The sequence below is a fragment of the Mixophyes fleayi genome, chromosome 3, assembly GCF_038048845.1.
Source record: "Mixophyes fleayi isolate aMixFle1 chromosome 3, aMixFle1.hap1, whole genome shotgun sequence".
Classification (NCBI taxonomy): domain Eukaryota; kingdom Metazoa; phylum Chordata; class Amphibia; order Anura; family Limnodynastidae; genus Mixophyes; species Mixophyes fleayi.
The window spans coordinates 334,177,766-334,195,243 of record NC_134404.1 but is presented as its reverse complement, the minus strand read 5'-3'; the positions used below and the strand labels follow the sequence as shown (position 1 = coordinate 334,195,243).

Sequence of the window (17,478 nt, the reverse complement as noted above, 5' to 3'; positions counted from 1 at the left end):
TCTCTTTATTAGAGCTTACCCTACGCCCACCTATACTACCCACACTGGTACATTCTCACACCTACCCTACTCACACCTATACTACCCACACTGATACACCCTCACACCTACCCTACTCACACCTATACTACCCACACCGATACACCCTCACACCTACCCTACTCCTACCTATACTACCCACACTGATACACCCTCACACCTACCCTACTCCCACCTATACTACACACACTGATACACCCTCATACCTACTCTACTCCCCCTATACTACCCACACTGGTACACCCTCATACCTACCCTACTCCCCCTATACTACCCACACTGGTACATTCTCACACCTACCCTACTCCTACCTATACTACCCACACTGATACACCCTCACACCTACCCTACTCCCACCTATACTACACACACTGATACACCCTCACACCTACCCTACTCCCACCTATACTACACAAACTGATACACCCTCATACCTACCCTACTCACACCTATACTGCTCACACTGGTACATCCTCACACCTACCCTACTCCCCCTATACTACCCACACTGATACACCCTCACACCTACCCTACTCACACCTATACTACCCACACCGATACACCCTCACACCTACCCTACTCCTACCTATACTACCCACACCGATACACCCTCACACCTACCCTACTCCTACCTATACTACCCACACTGGTACACCCTCATACCTACCCTACTCACACCTATACTACCCACACTGATACACCCTCACACCTACCCTACTCCTACCTATACTACCCACACTGGCACACCCTCACACCTACCCTACTCACACCTATACTACACACACTGATACACCCTCATACCTACCCTACTCCCACCAATACTACCCACACTGATACACCCTCACACTTACGCTACTCCCACCTATACTACACACACTGATACACCTTCATACCTACCCTACCCCCACCTGTACTACCCACACTGATACACCCTCACACCTACCCTACTCCCACCTATACTACACACACTGATACACCCTCACACGTACCCTACTCCCACCTATACTACCCACACTGATACACCCTCACACCTACCCTACTCCCACCTATACTACACACACTGATACACCCTCACACGTACCCTACTCCCACCTATACTACACACACTGATACACCCTCACACCTACCCTACTCACACCTATACTACCCACACTGATACACCCTCACACCTACCCTACTCCCACCTATACTACACACACTGATACACCCTCACACGTACCCTACTCCCACCTATACTACACACACTGATACACCCTCACACCTACCCTACTCACACCTATACTACCCACACTGATACACCCTCACACCTAGCCTTCCCCCACCTGTACTACCCACACTGATACACCCTCACACGTACCCTACTCCCACCTATACTACACACACTGATACACCCTCACACCTACCCTACTCACACCTATACTACCCACACTGATACACCCTCACACCTAGCCTTCCCCCACCTGTACTACTCACACTGATACACCCTCACACCTACCCTACTCCCATATATACTACCCACACTGATACACCCTCACACCTACCCTACTCACACCTATACTACCCACACTGGTACATCCTCACACCTACCCTACTCCCCCTAAACTATACACACTGGTACATCCCTATACCTACCCTACTCCCACCTATACTACCCACACTGATACACCCTTACACCTACCCTACTCCCCCTAAACTATACACACTGGTACATCCCTACACCTACCCTACCCCCATAGCAGAGGCAGAGTACCCCCCAAATATCGCAGTGGGAAGAGTAATCCATGGAATTAATCGCCATTTATGGAACCTGGAACAATTTTTTCCCACCGTTAGGACAAATTGCCAACTAGATCCTGTATTCTCTGAATCAATGGAATGTTGATCTTGATGGTCTTTATTTCAACCATTCTAGCTACTTAGCTTCCTATGAATGCTTTACCTCCCAGCAATAGGCAAGTTTTTAAAGAACCTTACAAAATAACCTTTCTTTCCCCTGAAGAAGCCTTGTTGAGACTTCCTGTCTCGTAACATACTGATTATGACTGAGATTTACAGCCCAGGACACAGATGTACAGTTTTACGACAAATGTGCTACTAGTATAGTACTGACTAACAATATATTACATACTAAGATCCATTATAGGTAACTTTTAACCTTCCATCTGCTTTTTAACCAATATACAGTATCTTGCATGTTACTTAGCCAATAGCACTTGTCTAAAGCCCCTTATTGTGATTCACTACTTTCCATTAAAAGATACTTTTGTTTGACACACAGTATTACTTATGGCACAATACTGACATCCGTGATCTAGAATTATTACTGCTTCATCAATATATGTCGTAAATTAGAATACATGCAGTCTTAGGTCCTTTGGTCCTGCATTTACGATGCTATAAAGAAGAAATATTTCACAAAGAGTCTACACTTTGTTTTATTGAAAGTATTTCTCCGTAAAGTATGTGTCTTTCCGTGTATCAGGGATCTGAGATACATTGTTCAAAGTTACAAAGGAACACTTCTGTCCGCCACTGACAGTCATTATGACGTCTATGCAGTATCTCTTTGCAGACCATACCAATGTGTGATTGGCTGATACATCTGGCAGAAAGAATGCAATAACAGCTGTATTATGAAGTTCGTAGAATCTCAGTCTTTGTTTATACCCCTAAGAGAGCCCCAGATTCAAATATACCACTCACTGCTTTAGTAAAAAATGCAATATATACAAAGGCTGAGGAATTATTACAAATAAACAGATATAGAGATATACTTCCATTTACAGACATACTATATAGATAGCTAGAATTTACAGGCACACATAGGTACTTAGTCAGAAAAGGTTTGGATCAAGTATAAGATCAGGATTTCACAAGGGGAAATTTTAAATGTAAGATGTATTGTGGAATACATACATAGTAACATAGTAACATAGTAATATAGTAACATACATAGTATCATAGTTGATGAGGTTGAAAAACGACACCAGTCCATCAAATTCAACCTATTTGGATCTTCTGTGATCCCTCTCTTATATTTGAAATAGATCCAGATTAAGCAACCACCAATCTGTTTCAACTGGGGGAAATCCCTCCTGACCCAATATTGCAGTCCTATTTCATTTTGGATCCACTACTGTCCGTCATTTTAATTGAGGTCATATCCCTGGATACCCTTTTCCACTAAACATTTGTCTAACCCTTTCTTCAACATATCAATTGAATCTGCCATCACAACCTTCCCTGGCAGTGAATTCTATATCTTGACTGCCCTTACTGTAAAGAACCCCTTCCTTTGCTGGTTGTGAAACTTCCTCTCCTCTAACCTTAGGGGGTGACCACGTGTCCTGTGTATAGTCTTTGGGGTAAAAAGTTCCCATAAAAGTTCTCTGTATTGACCCTTAATGTATTTGTACATAGTAATCATATCTCCTCTTAGACACCTCTTGTCCTCTAAACATGCCTAAACTGGCCAAGCTTTTTTATAACTTAATGACTCCATAACCGTTATCAATTTTGTCGTCCTTCTCTGAACTTTTTCTAGCTCCAAAATGTCTTTTTAATAAAGTGGTGCCCAGAACTATACTCCGTATTCAAGATGAAGTCTTATCAATCATTTTATATGGTGGAAAAAGTTTGCTGTCTTCCCTTGCATCTATGCCCCTTTTTATGCATGCCAATATATTATTGGCCCTTGCAGCTGCTGCTTGACATTGAGCCCTATTGCTTAGTCTACTTCCAAATCTTTTTCCATTATAGAGTCCCCTAAATTCATTTCATTTAATTTATAGATTGCATGTTTTTGATCCCTATATGCATGAGCTCACATTTATGTTTGTTAAACTTCATCTGACATTTGACTGCTCCAATTCTCCAGTTTATTCAAGTCCCTCTGCAGAGAATCTACATCTTGCTCTGATTTTACTATCTTACAAAGTTCAGTGTCATTAGTAAAAATGGAAACTTTGCTCTCTAAGCCATCACCAAGGTCATTAATAAATATATTAAAAAAGAGTGCCCCAGCACGGAATCTTGAGGTACTCCACTTAAAACTTTTGACCAATTAGAAAATGTTACAATTACCACAACTCTCTGTTCTCTATTTTCCAACCAGATTTCGACCCAAGTGCAGATGTAGTTTCCTAGATCCAGTTCCCTAAGTTTGTAAACCAACCTCTTGTATGGCACTGTATTAAAGGCCTTTGCAAAATCTAAGAAGACCATTTTTACTGTACTACCATGGTCTAAGTTCCCACTAACTTCCTCCTAGAAACTAGTTAGATGGTATACATAGGTCCTTCCCTAGAATAGACTACAAATTTACATTGTGCAATAATATTTTATAGAAAGGGGGAGCTCTGCCCAAGAGGGAGGGCGCGGAAGACAGGGAGACCCTCAGAGGGGGAGGTGGGATCGAGTCGAGACGGGACAGGAGGGAGAGGGTCCTCGAGGAGGAGGGCATGTAGCTGGAGAGCAGAGTTAGAAGTGGTTGAAAGAGGAGGAGAGATGGCCCTGCTCAGAGCGTACAATCTTTTAATGTATTCTTTTAACATTCTTAGCATCTTTTAAACTCTTCCACCCCACCCTTCAGTTTTAGTTACTCATATCAGTTGTACAGCCAAAGATGGGCCCTATGGTGAGACAATATGACACCAGCAGGTCTTCATACTTGAACAACGGAGGGACAGATGGCAGCAGGAGGGGGTGGAAGACAAACTTAATTAATAAACGCTTACTGATCATTTAAATTGAATATCATGTGACACTCACTTTAGGGTTTTACTTATTTAAAATAGTATATATTTGATATATTTGATTGCAATATAATAAAACTGTGATAATAATGAATTAAGTACTATCATGTGCAATTAACCAATAAGAATTGGCCAGATAGTGCTTAGTCATCGTCATAATTGCAACTGGTTGTACCAGCTCTCCAGGATCCTCAAGCGATAACTCACCTATAAGGCTAATCTGCTGAGTCCACGTCTAATTGTGTCACAGTTATGTGAATTACTGTACTCAGCCTACGCTTGCCCATCCTGCCCAGCCAGCTCCTCCTCTCATGGTGTAAGTCATTGGCATGCAAAAAACTATATGCAGACTTTTTGTACACATTTTTGGCACACATGCGTGAAACTTGCCTACTGGTCCCCCTCCGGGAGATTTTGGAGATTCAATAGTGAAGGGGGTGGTATCTGGGAGGGTGTCCTGCTCCGTGGTAGTCAGCATATCAATGCTGCTGACTACCCCGACAAGACTTACCCCAGCGCTTTGAAAACGAAGGGCTCCTTCCTGACCAGGCTCCAGGACGACTGATGTGTCAACCGACTGCAAGGCATCTCGATGAATGAAGAAGCCAGCGAGAGTTGATGATGTCACTAGCGACTGCGATGCTGTGATCAGTGCTGTTAAGGGGGTAATGTAAGCATGCGGCATGGACAATGTACAATGCTTTGTAAAGTACATTGTCCATGGCCGCATACTTACATTATCCCCTTAAAAGCACCGATCACAGCGTCGCTTTCGCCAGTGATGTCATCAACTCTTGCCGGCTTCTTCATTAATCGCGATGCCTTGCAGTCGGTTGACACATCAGTCGTTCTGGAGCCTGGTCGGGAAAGAGCCCTTCGCTGTCAACACGTCGGGGTAAGTCTTGTCGGAATAATCTCCATCATTATTCCGTACCCCACCCGTCCTGTTCTCCCACGAGCCCGGGAGAACTCCCAGAGGTTATTCCATGAGTTTAGGCAAGGATGACATTTGTAGTACAGAAATGAGTACATTATGTAATAAAAAAATAGACGTAACCCAACTCTAAATGATCCCCAAGGTGTTTTCATTCATCATCTTCTTTCCTTCCAGGAATGTTCTCCATATGCAGCACATTTATATGATGCTGAAGATCCCAGAACGCCCCTGAGGATCCTTCCTGGTCTTTGCTTTAACTATTGCTCGGATTTCTATTTTACTTGCCGGAGCACCATCTCACTTATGACAGATGACAAAAAAATAATGGAGGCCGAGAAGGACAGAGATCTGTTTTGCAACTTGCTAGAATTACCAGATGAAGACTATTGTTTCCCAGATGTGATACAAAATATGGACTTAAATAACAATCTTGGGGCTGTAGTCGAGGACCAAGAAGGATGTCTTAAAATGTGTTTAGTGGAGGTGGCCAATGGGTTGAGGAACCCAGTCTTGATGATCCATGCCAATGATGGTACTCATCGAATGTTCATAGCTGAGCAGGTTGGCATAGTCTGGGTCTACTTACCTGATGGTGGACGGTTAGATGAACCTTTTCTATACCTTCAAGAAAGTGTGGTGTCCAGTCCTTGGCATGGAGATGAGCGGGGATTTCTTGGAATGGCTTTCCATCCAAAATTCAAGTATAACGGGAAACTCTATGTTTACTATTCTGTGCTGGATGAAGAATACGTAGAGAAAATCAGAATAAGTGAATTCCGCGTCATGTATCGTGACTTCAATAAAGCGGATCGACATTCTGAAAGGTTGGCAGAGCTAAATAAGTTTATATTGTATATAGCATATATATTTATTTTTTGTAGTGAAGATTTGGAGTTGTGCATTTGTTGATGTATTTTTGTGTGTCAGATAGGGCTTAAGTCATCAACATTTTTAATGATAAAGGCTGCAGGAAGGAAGAGCAAATTAGTGGTAATTCTGTAAGCTGAAAAATGTACAATGGATTTATTTAAAAGTGAAATTGATGCATAAAAATTAACAGTAACACATCAAGAGCTTATATCATTCTCCGACTACTGAAATGGTGGACTCTATTAACACATGGAATTGGTTAAACATTTTTTTATTATAAACATTTCAGTAAAAAATATTTGTTAGGTAGACTTTTCTAGTACTGGGTAGAACCACCCATGTTGCCACCAGAACAGCCTGAATTGTTATTGGCATAGATTCAACAAGAAACATTCCTAAGAGATACTGGTCCATGTTGACATGAGAGCATCACGGAGTTGTTGCTGATTCGTCGGTTGCACATTCATGCTGCCAACCTTCCGTTCCGCCACATCCCAAAGGCGCTGTATTGGGTTGTGGTTTGGGGACTGTGGAGGCCATTGGAGGACACAGAACTCATTATCATGTTCGTGGAACGCGTGCTTTGTGATATGGTCCAAGTGGTGGCTTAGTGGGTAGCACTTTTGCCTCACAGCGCTGGGGTCATGAGTTCAATTCCTGACCATGGCCTTATCTGTGTGGAGTTTGTATGTTCTCCCCGTGTTTGCATGGGTTTCCTCCGGGTGCTCCGGTTTCCTCCCACACTCCAAAAACATACTGGTAGGTTAATTGGCTGCTATCAAAAATTGACCCTAGTCTCTCTCTCTGTGTCTGTGTGTATGTATGTTAGGGAATTTAGACTGTAAGCTCCAATGGGGCAGGGACTGATGTGAGTGAGTTCTCTGTACAGCGCTGCGGAATCATTGGCGCTATATAAATAAATGACGATGATGATGATCCTCCTGAAAGTAGCCATTAGAAGAGATGCACACGGTCAGCAACAATACTCAGGTGGGCTGTGGCATATTTTTTTTAAAGGAATATCTTAAGAGTGACACCAATCTAAATTAATTAATTCATATTCCACAAGAGCTGCAGGTATTTCTTGTACTCATTGTATCATTCTCTATAGTATATTTTTTATCTCTCTTTTATTTATAATTACTTATATCCCTATATCCCTGAAGAGCCCAATACTTATAGACTTACATTTTATTATATTTTTATAAGCCAAGTTTATTATACAATGTAGCCCAATTTTTACTCATTTTAAAAAAGTGTTAAAGAATATCTTACAAATATTACTGAAATTAAGTTTACTTTATTGCTCTTAATAAAAGTGAATAGGTGCATTTAATTATAAGTTGTATATTATACCAATCCACTAAATTCTATTGCCTCAATAAAGCCCTCTGGATGTATGGTATGTAACTTAAACATCCAGAGGGCCTCCACGATGCACAATTTCTTCCACCTGTCTCCCCCCACATATATTGTGCTGAATGTGTTCAACACCTGTCCAGATTCCACTCATGATGTGACACAGTGGGACTGATTCAATAAGGAAAGTAAACCCAAAAAAACGTTGCACCTTGAAAAAACCATGTTGCATTGCAGGGGGATGGAAATATAAAATGTGGGGACAGATTTATAGTTGGGGTAGGACATGTCCTAGATCATCTTTACATTTCAGTGTCAAAAAAAAGCCAGCAAGTATTTGTGCGCTACATGAAAAAACAGACAGTGTTTAACTTATGTACAAAATAATAAACTAACATGCACCCCTTGAATTGTAATATGGTTTGTCCAGGAAAAAACTTACTCCTTTTTGTGCCCTGCTTTCCTTAATGAATCAGTTCCACTATGTGTGCTTAACGTCCTCACGATATTACGTTTATGCTCCAAAACACGCACTTTTAGAGGACGAGTCGTCCTTCCTACACGGACATTGTAAAACATATATAACATATGTATCTTCACAATGACTAAAATTCATGATACTGAATTGTTCATTCGTTACACAGGAATCAATTTCTCTTTTCTTGTTTCTTATAAAACTACAGGTAGTTCAGCTTACTTGACTACAGTGGAAAAATCGCTTAGGTTAAGGAGCAGCCATAACTCTCATCCACATATATTTGGTAGCCTCTTAAGCAACTTGCGCCTTGTGTTTCTAAATGTTGGTTGTTTTTATTTGATAGATATTTTTTATTGGAATGTTTTTTAAGAACAGATTATTTAGACAATTCCAAGCATTGATAGATTCCGCCATTTAAGTAGTCAGACACTGATACGGGCTCTTGAAGTTCTATTTAACACAGCACTGACCGGAAATAAATAATTGTGTGATTAAAAATTAACAGGTTGGGTTCGGTGCTTTGGTTGGGACAGCTTCTGCTTCTTTGGTTCTTATAAGTTTGTTTTTAGGGTTATATGGAATGCTTCTTTGAAATTAGTTTTTGGAGGGGGAAATCTGTTGTCTACATAACTGTGTGATATTTTCATGATTCCGATAATTTCATCCACAGTGGGTAAGTCAAGCGATGAACTTAGTAATAGTAACCAATATTCCTTTGCGAAAAACTTATATTTTTACATCAGTGATAACTTTGTAAACTGTAAACCTGTAAATTTCTACTCCGAGTTCCAGCACTGGGTTCTAATTTACCATACCAGGTAATAAGCACAATTGCGAATGAGTGGATTGCAAATATGGACACAAAAAAGGATTGTCTAAGCTTCACAATATGCTGTGCAACCATTGGACAGTCCACTGCGTAACTTTAGCAAAGGATAAATATATGCTCTCACTACGCATTTACAATTTTAGGGGTGATTCCAGTTATCTGGAATCCTTCCTAGCTGAGAAGTATTAGTTGGGAAATGAAACAAAAAGAAATCTACTTCAGTACCATAGGTGGTGATACCGAGTCAAAACATTATTCCACAGAAATATTATTAGATCTTGCTTGCTTGCAATGATTTGCAAACGATTTAGGAAAACTAAAAATACAATGTACACATTTTATGCATTTTGCTGCTCAAATGTTGGATTTTGCTTTAAATGTATACTGTGACTATATGGAATGGCTCTATATCTGGTTGTGAGGGAGGGGTTACTTCCTTTCTGTGGTTATTATAGAGGAGCTTCCTCCCTCTGTGGATGTGATGGAGATGTTCCTTCACTCTGTGGTTATGATAGAGGAGCTTCCTCCCTCTGTGGTTGTGATGGAGATGTTCTCTCACTCTGTGGTTATGATAGAGGTGCTTCCTCCCTCTGTGGTTGTGATGGAGATGTTCCCTCACTCTGTGGTTATTATAGAGGAGCTTCCTCCCTCTGTGGTTGTGATGGAGATGTTCCCTCACTCTGTGGTTATGATAGAGGAGCTTTCTCCCTCTGTGGTTGTGATGGAGATGTTCTCTCACTCTGTGGTTATGATAGAGGTGCTTCCTCCCTCTGTGGTTGTGATGGAGATGTTCCCTCACTCTGTGGTTATTATAGAGGAGCTTTCTCCCTCTGTGGTTATGATGGAGATGTTCCCTCACTCTGTGGTTATGATAGAGGTGCTTCCTCCCTCTGTGGATGTGATGGAGATGTTCTCTCACTCTGTGGTTATGATAGAGGTGCTTCCTCCCTCTGTGGTTGTGATGGAGATGTTCCCTCACTCTGTGGTTATGATAGAGGTGCTTCCTCCCTCTGTGGTTGTGATGGAGATGTTCTCTCACTCTGTGGTTATGATAGAGTTGCTTCCTCCCTCTGTGGATGTGATGGAGATGTTCTCTCACTCTGTGGTTATGATAGAGGAGCTTCCTCCCTCTGTGGTTGTGATGGAGATGTTCCCTCACTCTGTGGTTATGATAGAGGAGCTTCCTCCCTCTGTGGTTGTGATGGAGATGTTCCCTCACTCTGTGGTTATGATAGAGGTGCTTCCTCCCTCTGTGGTTGTGATGGAGATGTTCCCTCACTCTGTGGTTATGATAGAGGAGCTTCCTCCCTCTGTGGTTGTGATGGAGATGTTCTCTCACTCTGTGGTTATGATAGAGGTGCTTCCTCCCTCTGTGGTTGTGATGGAGATGTTCCCTCACTCTGGGCCTGATTCATTAAGGATCTCAAATGAAGAGGATTCTCATTTCAGTCTCCTGGACAAAACCATGTTACAATGGAAGGGGTGCAAATAAGTGTTCTGTTTTACACATAAGTTAAATACTGACTGTTTTTTCATGTAACACACAAATATCAACTTTAAATTTCAGTGTACAAATAAGCTATCAAATATTTGTGTGTAAAACAGAACACTTATTTGCACCCCTTCCATTGTAACATGGTTTTGTCCAGGAGACTGAAATGAGTATCCTCTTCATTTGAGATCCTTAATGAATCAGGCCCTCTGTGGTTATGATAGAGGTGCTTTTCCCTCTGTGGATGGGATGGAAATGTTCCCTCACTCTGTGGTTATTATAGAGATGCTTCCTCCCTCTGTGGTTGTGATGGAGATGTTCCCTCACTCTGTGGTTATTATAGAGGAGCTTCCTCCCTCTGTGGTTGGGATGGAGATGTTCCCTCACTCTGTGGTTATGACAGAGGAGCTTACTCCCTCTGTGGATGTGATGGAGATGTTCCCTCACTCTGTGTTTATGATAGAAAGGCTCACTTCCTCTCTGGTTAGGATCTAGACTTTCTCTCACTCTGTGGTTTTGATGCTCCCTTCCATTAAGATTTTTATGGAGGGTGATCATGAGGAAAGTGATTGCTGCTTCTTTGGTTGTAATGGAGGGCCCCCTGCATCTCTGTGTTAATGTTGGTTTCCTCTTTTCTTCTTTCTGTGGTTGTGCAGGAGAGATTCCCTTACACTATGGTTGTGGTAGAGGTGCATCTTCCTTCTGTGGTTGAGATAAAGGTGATCCCTGCCTTTGTAGCTATGATGAATGGATCTGAAGAACTGGCAAAATTTCTCTGTGTTACTCTTATGAAACCAATATTTAGTCTTTGTATATTTTCATCAATAGGGTTATTTTAGAGGTAGTGGAACCATCCAGAAGCCACAACGGAGGACAATTACTGTTTGGTGTAGATGGATATCTGTACATATTCACAGGAGATGGAGGGGAAACTTCAGATCCAGCTGGAGAATTTGGAAATGGACAGAACATGTAAGTAACTGGAAATACTGATCTGTAACTTATTTCCTCACATTATTGATGCATTCTCATCATGGCCCTCAGTCAACCAGATCTATTGACGGGCAGAGCCATACAATCAAATCATGATTATTTATCTATATCAGCCCCTGCTTCAGCGGATCTTACAATCTTATCTCCATATCTGGCCCACAAGCACACACACTAGGACCAACTTAGTAAGAAGCCCATTAACCTACCAGTATGTTTTTAGACCATGGAAAGAAACTAGAGCACTTGGAAGAAGCCCGTTTAGATGTGGGAAGAATATATAAACTCCACACCAATAGCAGACTGGTTGGGTTCACACTCAAGTCTCCAAGTCTGTGCTAACCACTGCATTACCAAAAAAATAATAATAATAAAAATATATATGCTTTTGAAGAATTATCACCTATTAATTTTAGCACATTCCTCACCACCTCGTACTGGGCTTTAATTCCCTCACCCCAGGGGGGTAAATGTATCAAGCTGAGAGTTTTACGGCGGGTTTTAAAAACCAATCAGATTCTAGCTTCCATTTATTTTGTACATTCTACAAAATGACAGCTAGAATCTGATTGGTTGCTATAGGCAACATCTCCACTTTTCAAACCCGACGGAAAACTGTCAGCTTGATACACTTTTTCCCTTTTTTTCCCTGGACATAGTTATAATAAGTAAAAAAATGCTGTAACATGATTTTAGGTGAATAAGATGAAGTTCACTCTTACCTACTTAAAGGCACAAGCACAGAATACAGATAAACACAGGAAGTTACACAAGAGTGATTATCAAATTATTAACATCCTCAGGAGTATTATGGCATTAGATATTAGAAAACTAGTAGAAATTCCATCCTAGACCCATAACTTGGAGGGGGATAACCACAAATATTTTATTTTCTGTTCTCACAATTTGCTCCTGACCTCAGTAATATAGTAATATAATAGTTTAGCCTCAATTTCTTGCATGAAATCTGGGCAGAGATTGCTTATCGTGTTTGCCACCACATAAGTGGGATCCCTGTAAGAGATGAAAGTAATCTGAAATTGAAAACACATTTCAGTAGTTCTATATTTTATTTGTGGATTTAAAATTCAAAACCATCTAGTGTTTGGCTAATTTACGTTAGATAAATCAGTAAATATTAACCCAGATTGTTCTTTATATGACAGACAATATTACCCTGCTATGGATACAAACATTTTCACATAATAAGTTTTGAAAATGACCAAACTTTTATGACTCCTTAGTTCCTGAATGACCGTTATGTCTTTCAGTTTTTAATAGGATGTAACCTGTCCATTTGCATGATTATGTATGAGTGGATGGTATTGTATCTCACAGGGACAGTGCCATGATGTGATGAGGAGTATCGGGGTAAGAAGGAAGCAACAGACTGAGACTTAGATAGTGGAAGGAGCAGGGTCCCCCAGCAGCACTGAGTAGCGATGTGAGGCTGCTGTCAATCTAGTCCAGAAAAACTGTAGTGTGTATCCAACTTCCTTATGTTTTTATGCCACATTCTGTCTACAGAAGCGTCTTACTGGGTAAAGTTCTACGAATAGATGTAGATGGGCAAAGAGCTGCCGGAAAACCTTATGGAATCCCGCCAGACAACCCCTTTGTATCGGTACGTGGCGCCTCTCCAGAGATCTACGCCTATGGGGTTAGAAATATGTGGAGATGTTCTGTTGATCAAGGAGACCCGGCCAGTGGAAGAGGAAGAGGACGGATATTCTGTGGGGATGTTGGCCAAAGTCGATACGAAGAGGTCGATCTCATTATCAAAGGTGGAAACTACGGCTGGAGGGCCAAGGAGGGCTTCGAATGTTTTGACATAATGCTTTGCCTCAATTCCTCTTTGCGTAAGAGCTATTGACATTTATTTTTTTATTTTGCATTAGAATTATACTATTTATTTATCATTTTATATATTATAGATTGCAAGCATATGTTGTAATTAAAATATGTTTAAACTGGTTTGCCGTCAACAGATGATGAACTACCGATTTTTGCTTATGGGCACAATGTCGGTAAATCAGTCACTGGTGGGTATGTCTACCGGGGTTGTGACTCTCCAAATTTAAATGGCCTCTACATCTTTGGGGACTTCATGAATGGGTAAGTACAGGTTACATTTAGTTTTAATAATACACTTTACAATATTTTTCTATTATATTAAATGCATTCATTTATTAATTAATAATATGCAATTGTTTAATTTTAGCAATGTTGCTCTTCAACTGATTTATAGATTACAATTGGTACCATTATGGTAAAAATAGTACCAGCATGTTAAAAACTATAAAATATTAAATCCTCTTGCTACATTCTATCATAGATTAGGTATATGGAAATTGTAAATTCCCTTATAGGGATATTGTGATAAACATTGTGTTACATTTCTTCTTATTGTAATAAATTGATTAAAATAATTCTATTCTTTCTTTTGTGGTTTATTGAAACATAGAAACATAGGATTTGACGGCGGATAAGAACCACTTGGCCTATATAGTCTGCCCATTTTTTTTTAATTAACCTATGGTACTTTAAACAATAGTTGATCATTTATTCTTTATAAGGATATTCTTATGTCTATCCCATATGTTTATCCTTTTTGTGTTTAAATATATAGTGACCTTTAATCAGTATTACAAAATATAAAGTGTATATTTTAGTCACGTTTTGTTTTAGTGTCATGTTTTACTCTTTGTTTTATACATTTGCTGTCACTAAGCATAATTTACGAACTACAAAAATGCTGCAAATGCACTAAGCACATTTCAAAGAGCACACGCAATTGACTGCATTTTTCTTACCCATACAAATGCCTGAAAAAAACACAGGATGGAAACAGTAAAGTCCAACCTACTATCACTTTAAATACACCCCCTTCACTTATTTATCTATATATGTTTTTCTCCTTAAGTGAGGTGAGACTGAGGCTGTCTTTATCACATGTATCACTTTTATGTGTTTGAAGCTTTTTCTTACATTGGCCAAAGAATACTAAAAAATACACTTTGTGCAGACCTGTGGTGTAAAATGCATTTCATTATAAGTATACAGATGAGATCCGATGTCCAGCATCTCAGTTATGGTATTTTTTAGGGAAAAAGGTTGGTGACCTCCTGCAAATCAGGAAACACCCCTTTTAATGCACCATCTCTGTCCCTTTAGCTCACTTAAATAATCCCGCCCAGCAAAATTAAATGTTATTTCTACCCTTCAGTGCAGAAAAAGTGCGCTGGTATGCCTGATATGCACTAGGCAGTGATGCCCTGGATACAACTACTCCCATTCACAGGTGAAAACATTTACGGCTCTGGAGGAGCCATCATTTCGGCCTACAGATCCAAACGTTTCCCTCTAAAACTAGTCACACTTACATCAATGTGGATTTGTGACATTACAAAAAAAACATATTTGAGGCGAAACGCGTCATCAAGGAAGTGACCATAATGTGAGAGAATGGTCTTCTCTCCTGGGAGTCTGGGAGAACTACTCAAAATTTGTGAGTCTCCCAGACATTCTGGGAGAGTGAGAAAGTATGATTTATTTTATGGGGGTGTTTCCAAAGGTCCTGTAGGGAGCATGGATCTTGAAATGCACTTGGCAGAAAAAGAGGGACACTTGCACACATAAAGAAAGCATTGTGGGTCAGTACTTTTTGCAATTCATATTTAAGACTTTGCATTCCTATTAATTTTCGCTCTCCATGTATTCTTCTGTACCCCTCATGTTCTCATCATCATCATCATCATCAGTTATTTATATAGCGCCACTGATTCCACAGCGCTGTACAGAGAACTCATTCACATTAGTCCCTGCCCCATTGCAACTTACAGTCTAAATTCCCTAACATACACACAGACAGACTAGGGTAAATTTTGATAGCAGCCAAGTAACCTACCAGTATGTTTTTGGAGTGTGGGAGGAAACCGGAGTACCTGGAGGAAACACACGCAAACACAGGGAGAACATACGTACTGTATATTATTTTCAGGATTTAATACATTCAGTAACAAACTGTATTATATTGTTATTACATGCATTAAATGACCTTGCCCTAATGTTTTGTATTTTATTCTGCATGAAGTCGGCTTATGGCATTGCATGAGGATGTGACGACAAACACATGGACCAAGCAGGATATCTGTATGGGAGATTCTACAATCTGTGCTTTTCCAAAGCTGATCAACACATACAGCAAGTTCATTATCTCTTTTGGAGAAGATGAAGGAGGTAAGACTACAGATGGTAACTGGGGAGGACAAAAATATTAGTCAAAAAATTGAAAGAACTGAGGGCTAGATTTACTAAACTGCGGGTTTGAAAAAGTGGAGATGTTGCCTATAGCAACCAGATTCTAACTGTCACTTTGTAGAAGGTACTAAATAAATGACAGCTAGCATCTGATTGGTTGCTATAGGCAACATCTCCTCTTTTTCAAACCCGCAGTTTAGTAAATATACCCCTAAGTCTTTGTTGCACATTAAGCCGCCCAATCATGTTGGAAATCTTGAAGAATTTATATTTTGGGTCAAGAAAAGACCTGGCTTTTGCTGTAGACATCAAATACAACAAAACAAGGTTGCCATTAGTAATTTACTCCTTTAATGGAACATTACTAATTACTAATTAGTAACTATTGCTTGCCTAATTTTATTACTTGACTGACTGTAGTTTTGGGGCTTGGTTATGGGAGGGAGAGATGAGCAATTTTGGACGATTTTCTGGTTAAACAGAGTTTTTCTGACATTCCAGAAAAGGTGTCATAGTACAGTTTATCGTTCTATACAATATATCAATTTATTTGTCAGATTTATTCCACTTGAGGCTGCATGTTTTTTAGATATGTTTCATTAGAGTCAGAGCATCTTATTTTATTAACACAAATATCTCCTAGGCAATATAAGAAAGGAACTAAATGGAGAAAATGCATGTAAATATTGATCAAAATTCTGTCCAGAATAGAGGAAATCACAAATACTAATATTATATTCTTTCCTCACTCAGTCCTAATTTTTTAAGTAGGTGGGTATAGGAAAATCTGTAGCCCACCAGATCAGTTCTACGTCTTCAGTTTGTCCACCTTTCCCCTTAGATTGTAAGCTCCTCTGAGCAGGGTCCTCTCTCCTACTGTTTCCACCACTTTTTACTCTGCTCTACAGCTACTCTTCCGACCTCCCTCTTTAGCCTCTTGCCCACCGACCCCGATCCTGCTTTTCACGGCTTCTTTTCTAAAGCTCTTACCCATACTTCCCAACTCTCCCTGAATTCCTGGGAGGCTCCCGAATTTCGGGGAGTCCTCACGGACTCCCAGAAGAGTAAGCAAAGCTCTTGCATTTGCCGAAATTCACGACAGTGAATGGAGGGGGCGGGGCTTAATTGTGTCATTAGGCTCTGCCCCCTCCATTCAATGCCATGCCACACCAGGTTTCTTGCTGTGCTGACTTTCCCTCACCCTTTCCTTAGCTGTGATGTGAGCTCTCTGATTTATTGTGATGCTTGTTCATTGCACTCTAATGTCATTCTTTGTGTTGTCCTATCTTTTGTTCCTCTACGGTGCTGCGAACACTTTGCGGCTCCTTACAAATAAAAATTAATAATAACAATAATCATCAGAATGGTTACAGCAGCATAATATTATTTCAGTAAAAGAGTACGCTGACCTTGTAAGAGGCAGGTTTCTGTCCAGTTGTGTGATCCTGTGAGGCTTGTGTGTAATGATTA

General features: G+C 40.3%; 1 protein-coding gene across 1 annotated transcript in view; it reads left to right on the top strand.

Annotated features, from left to right (window-relative positions):
• HHIPL2 (HHIP like 2) overlaps positions 1–17,478 on the top strand; it is a 40,206-nt gene that overhangs the window by 4,693 nt on the left and 18,035 nt on the right. Inside the window, exons 2-6 of the mRNA XM_075200975.1 lie at positions 5,905–6,554; positions 11,587–11,730; positions 13,276–13,607; positions 13,737–13,863; positions 15,842–15,987. Of these exons, the coding sequence (XP_075057076.1) occupies positions 5,905–6,554; positions 11,587–11,730; positions 13,276–13,607; positions 13,737–13,863; positions 15,842–15,987 (1,399 nt within the window). The remainder of the gene's footprint in view (positions 1–5,904; positions 6,555–11,586; positions 11,731–13,275; positions 13,608–13,736; positions 13,864–15,841; positions 15,988–17,478) is intronic.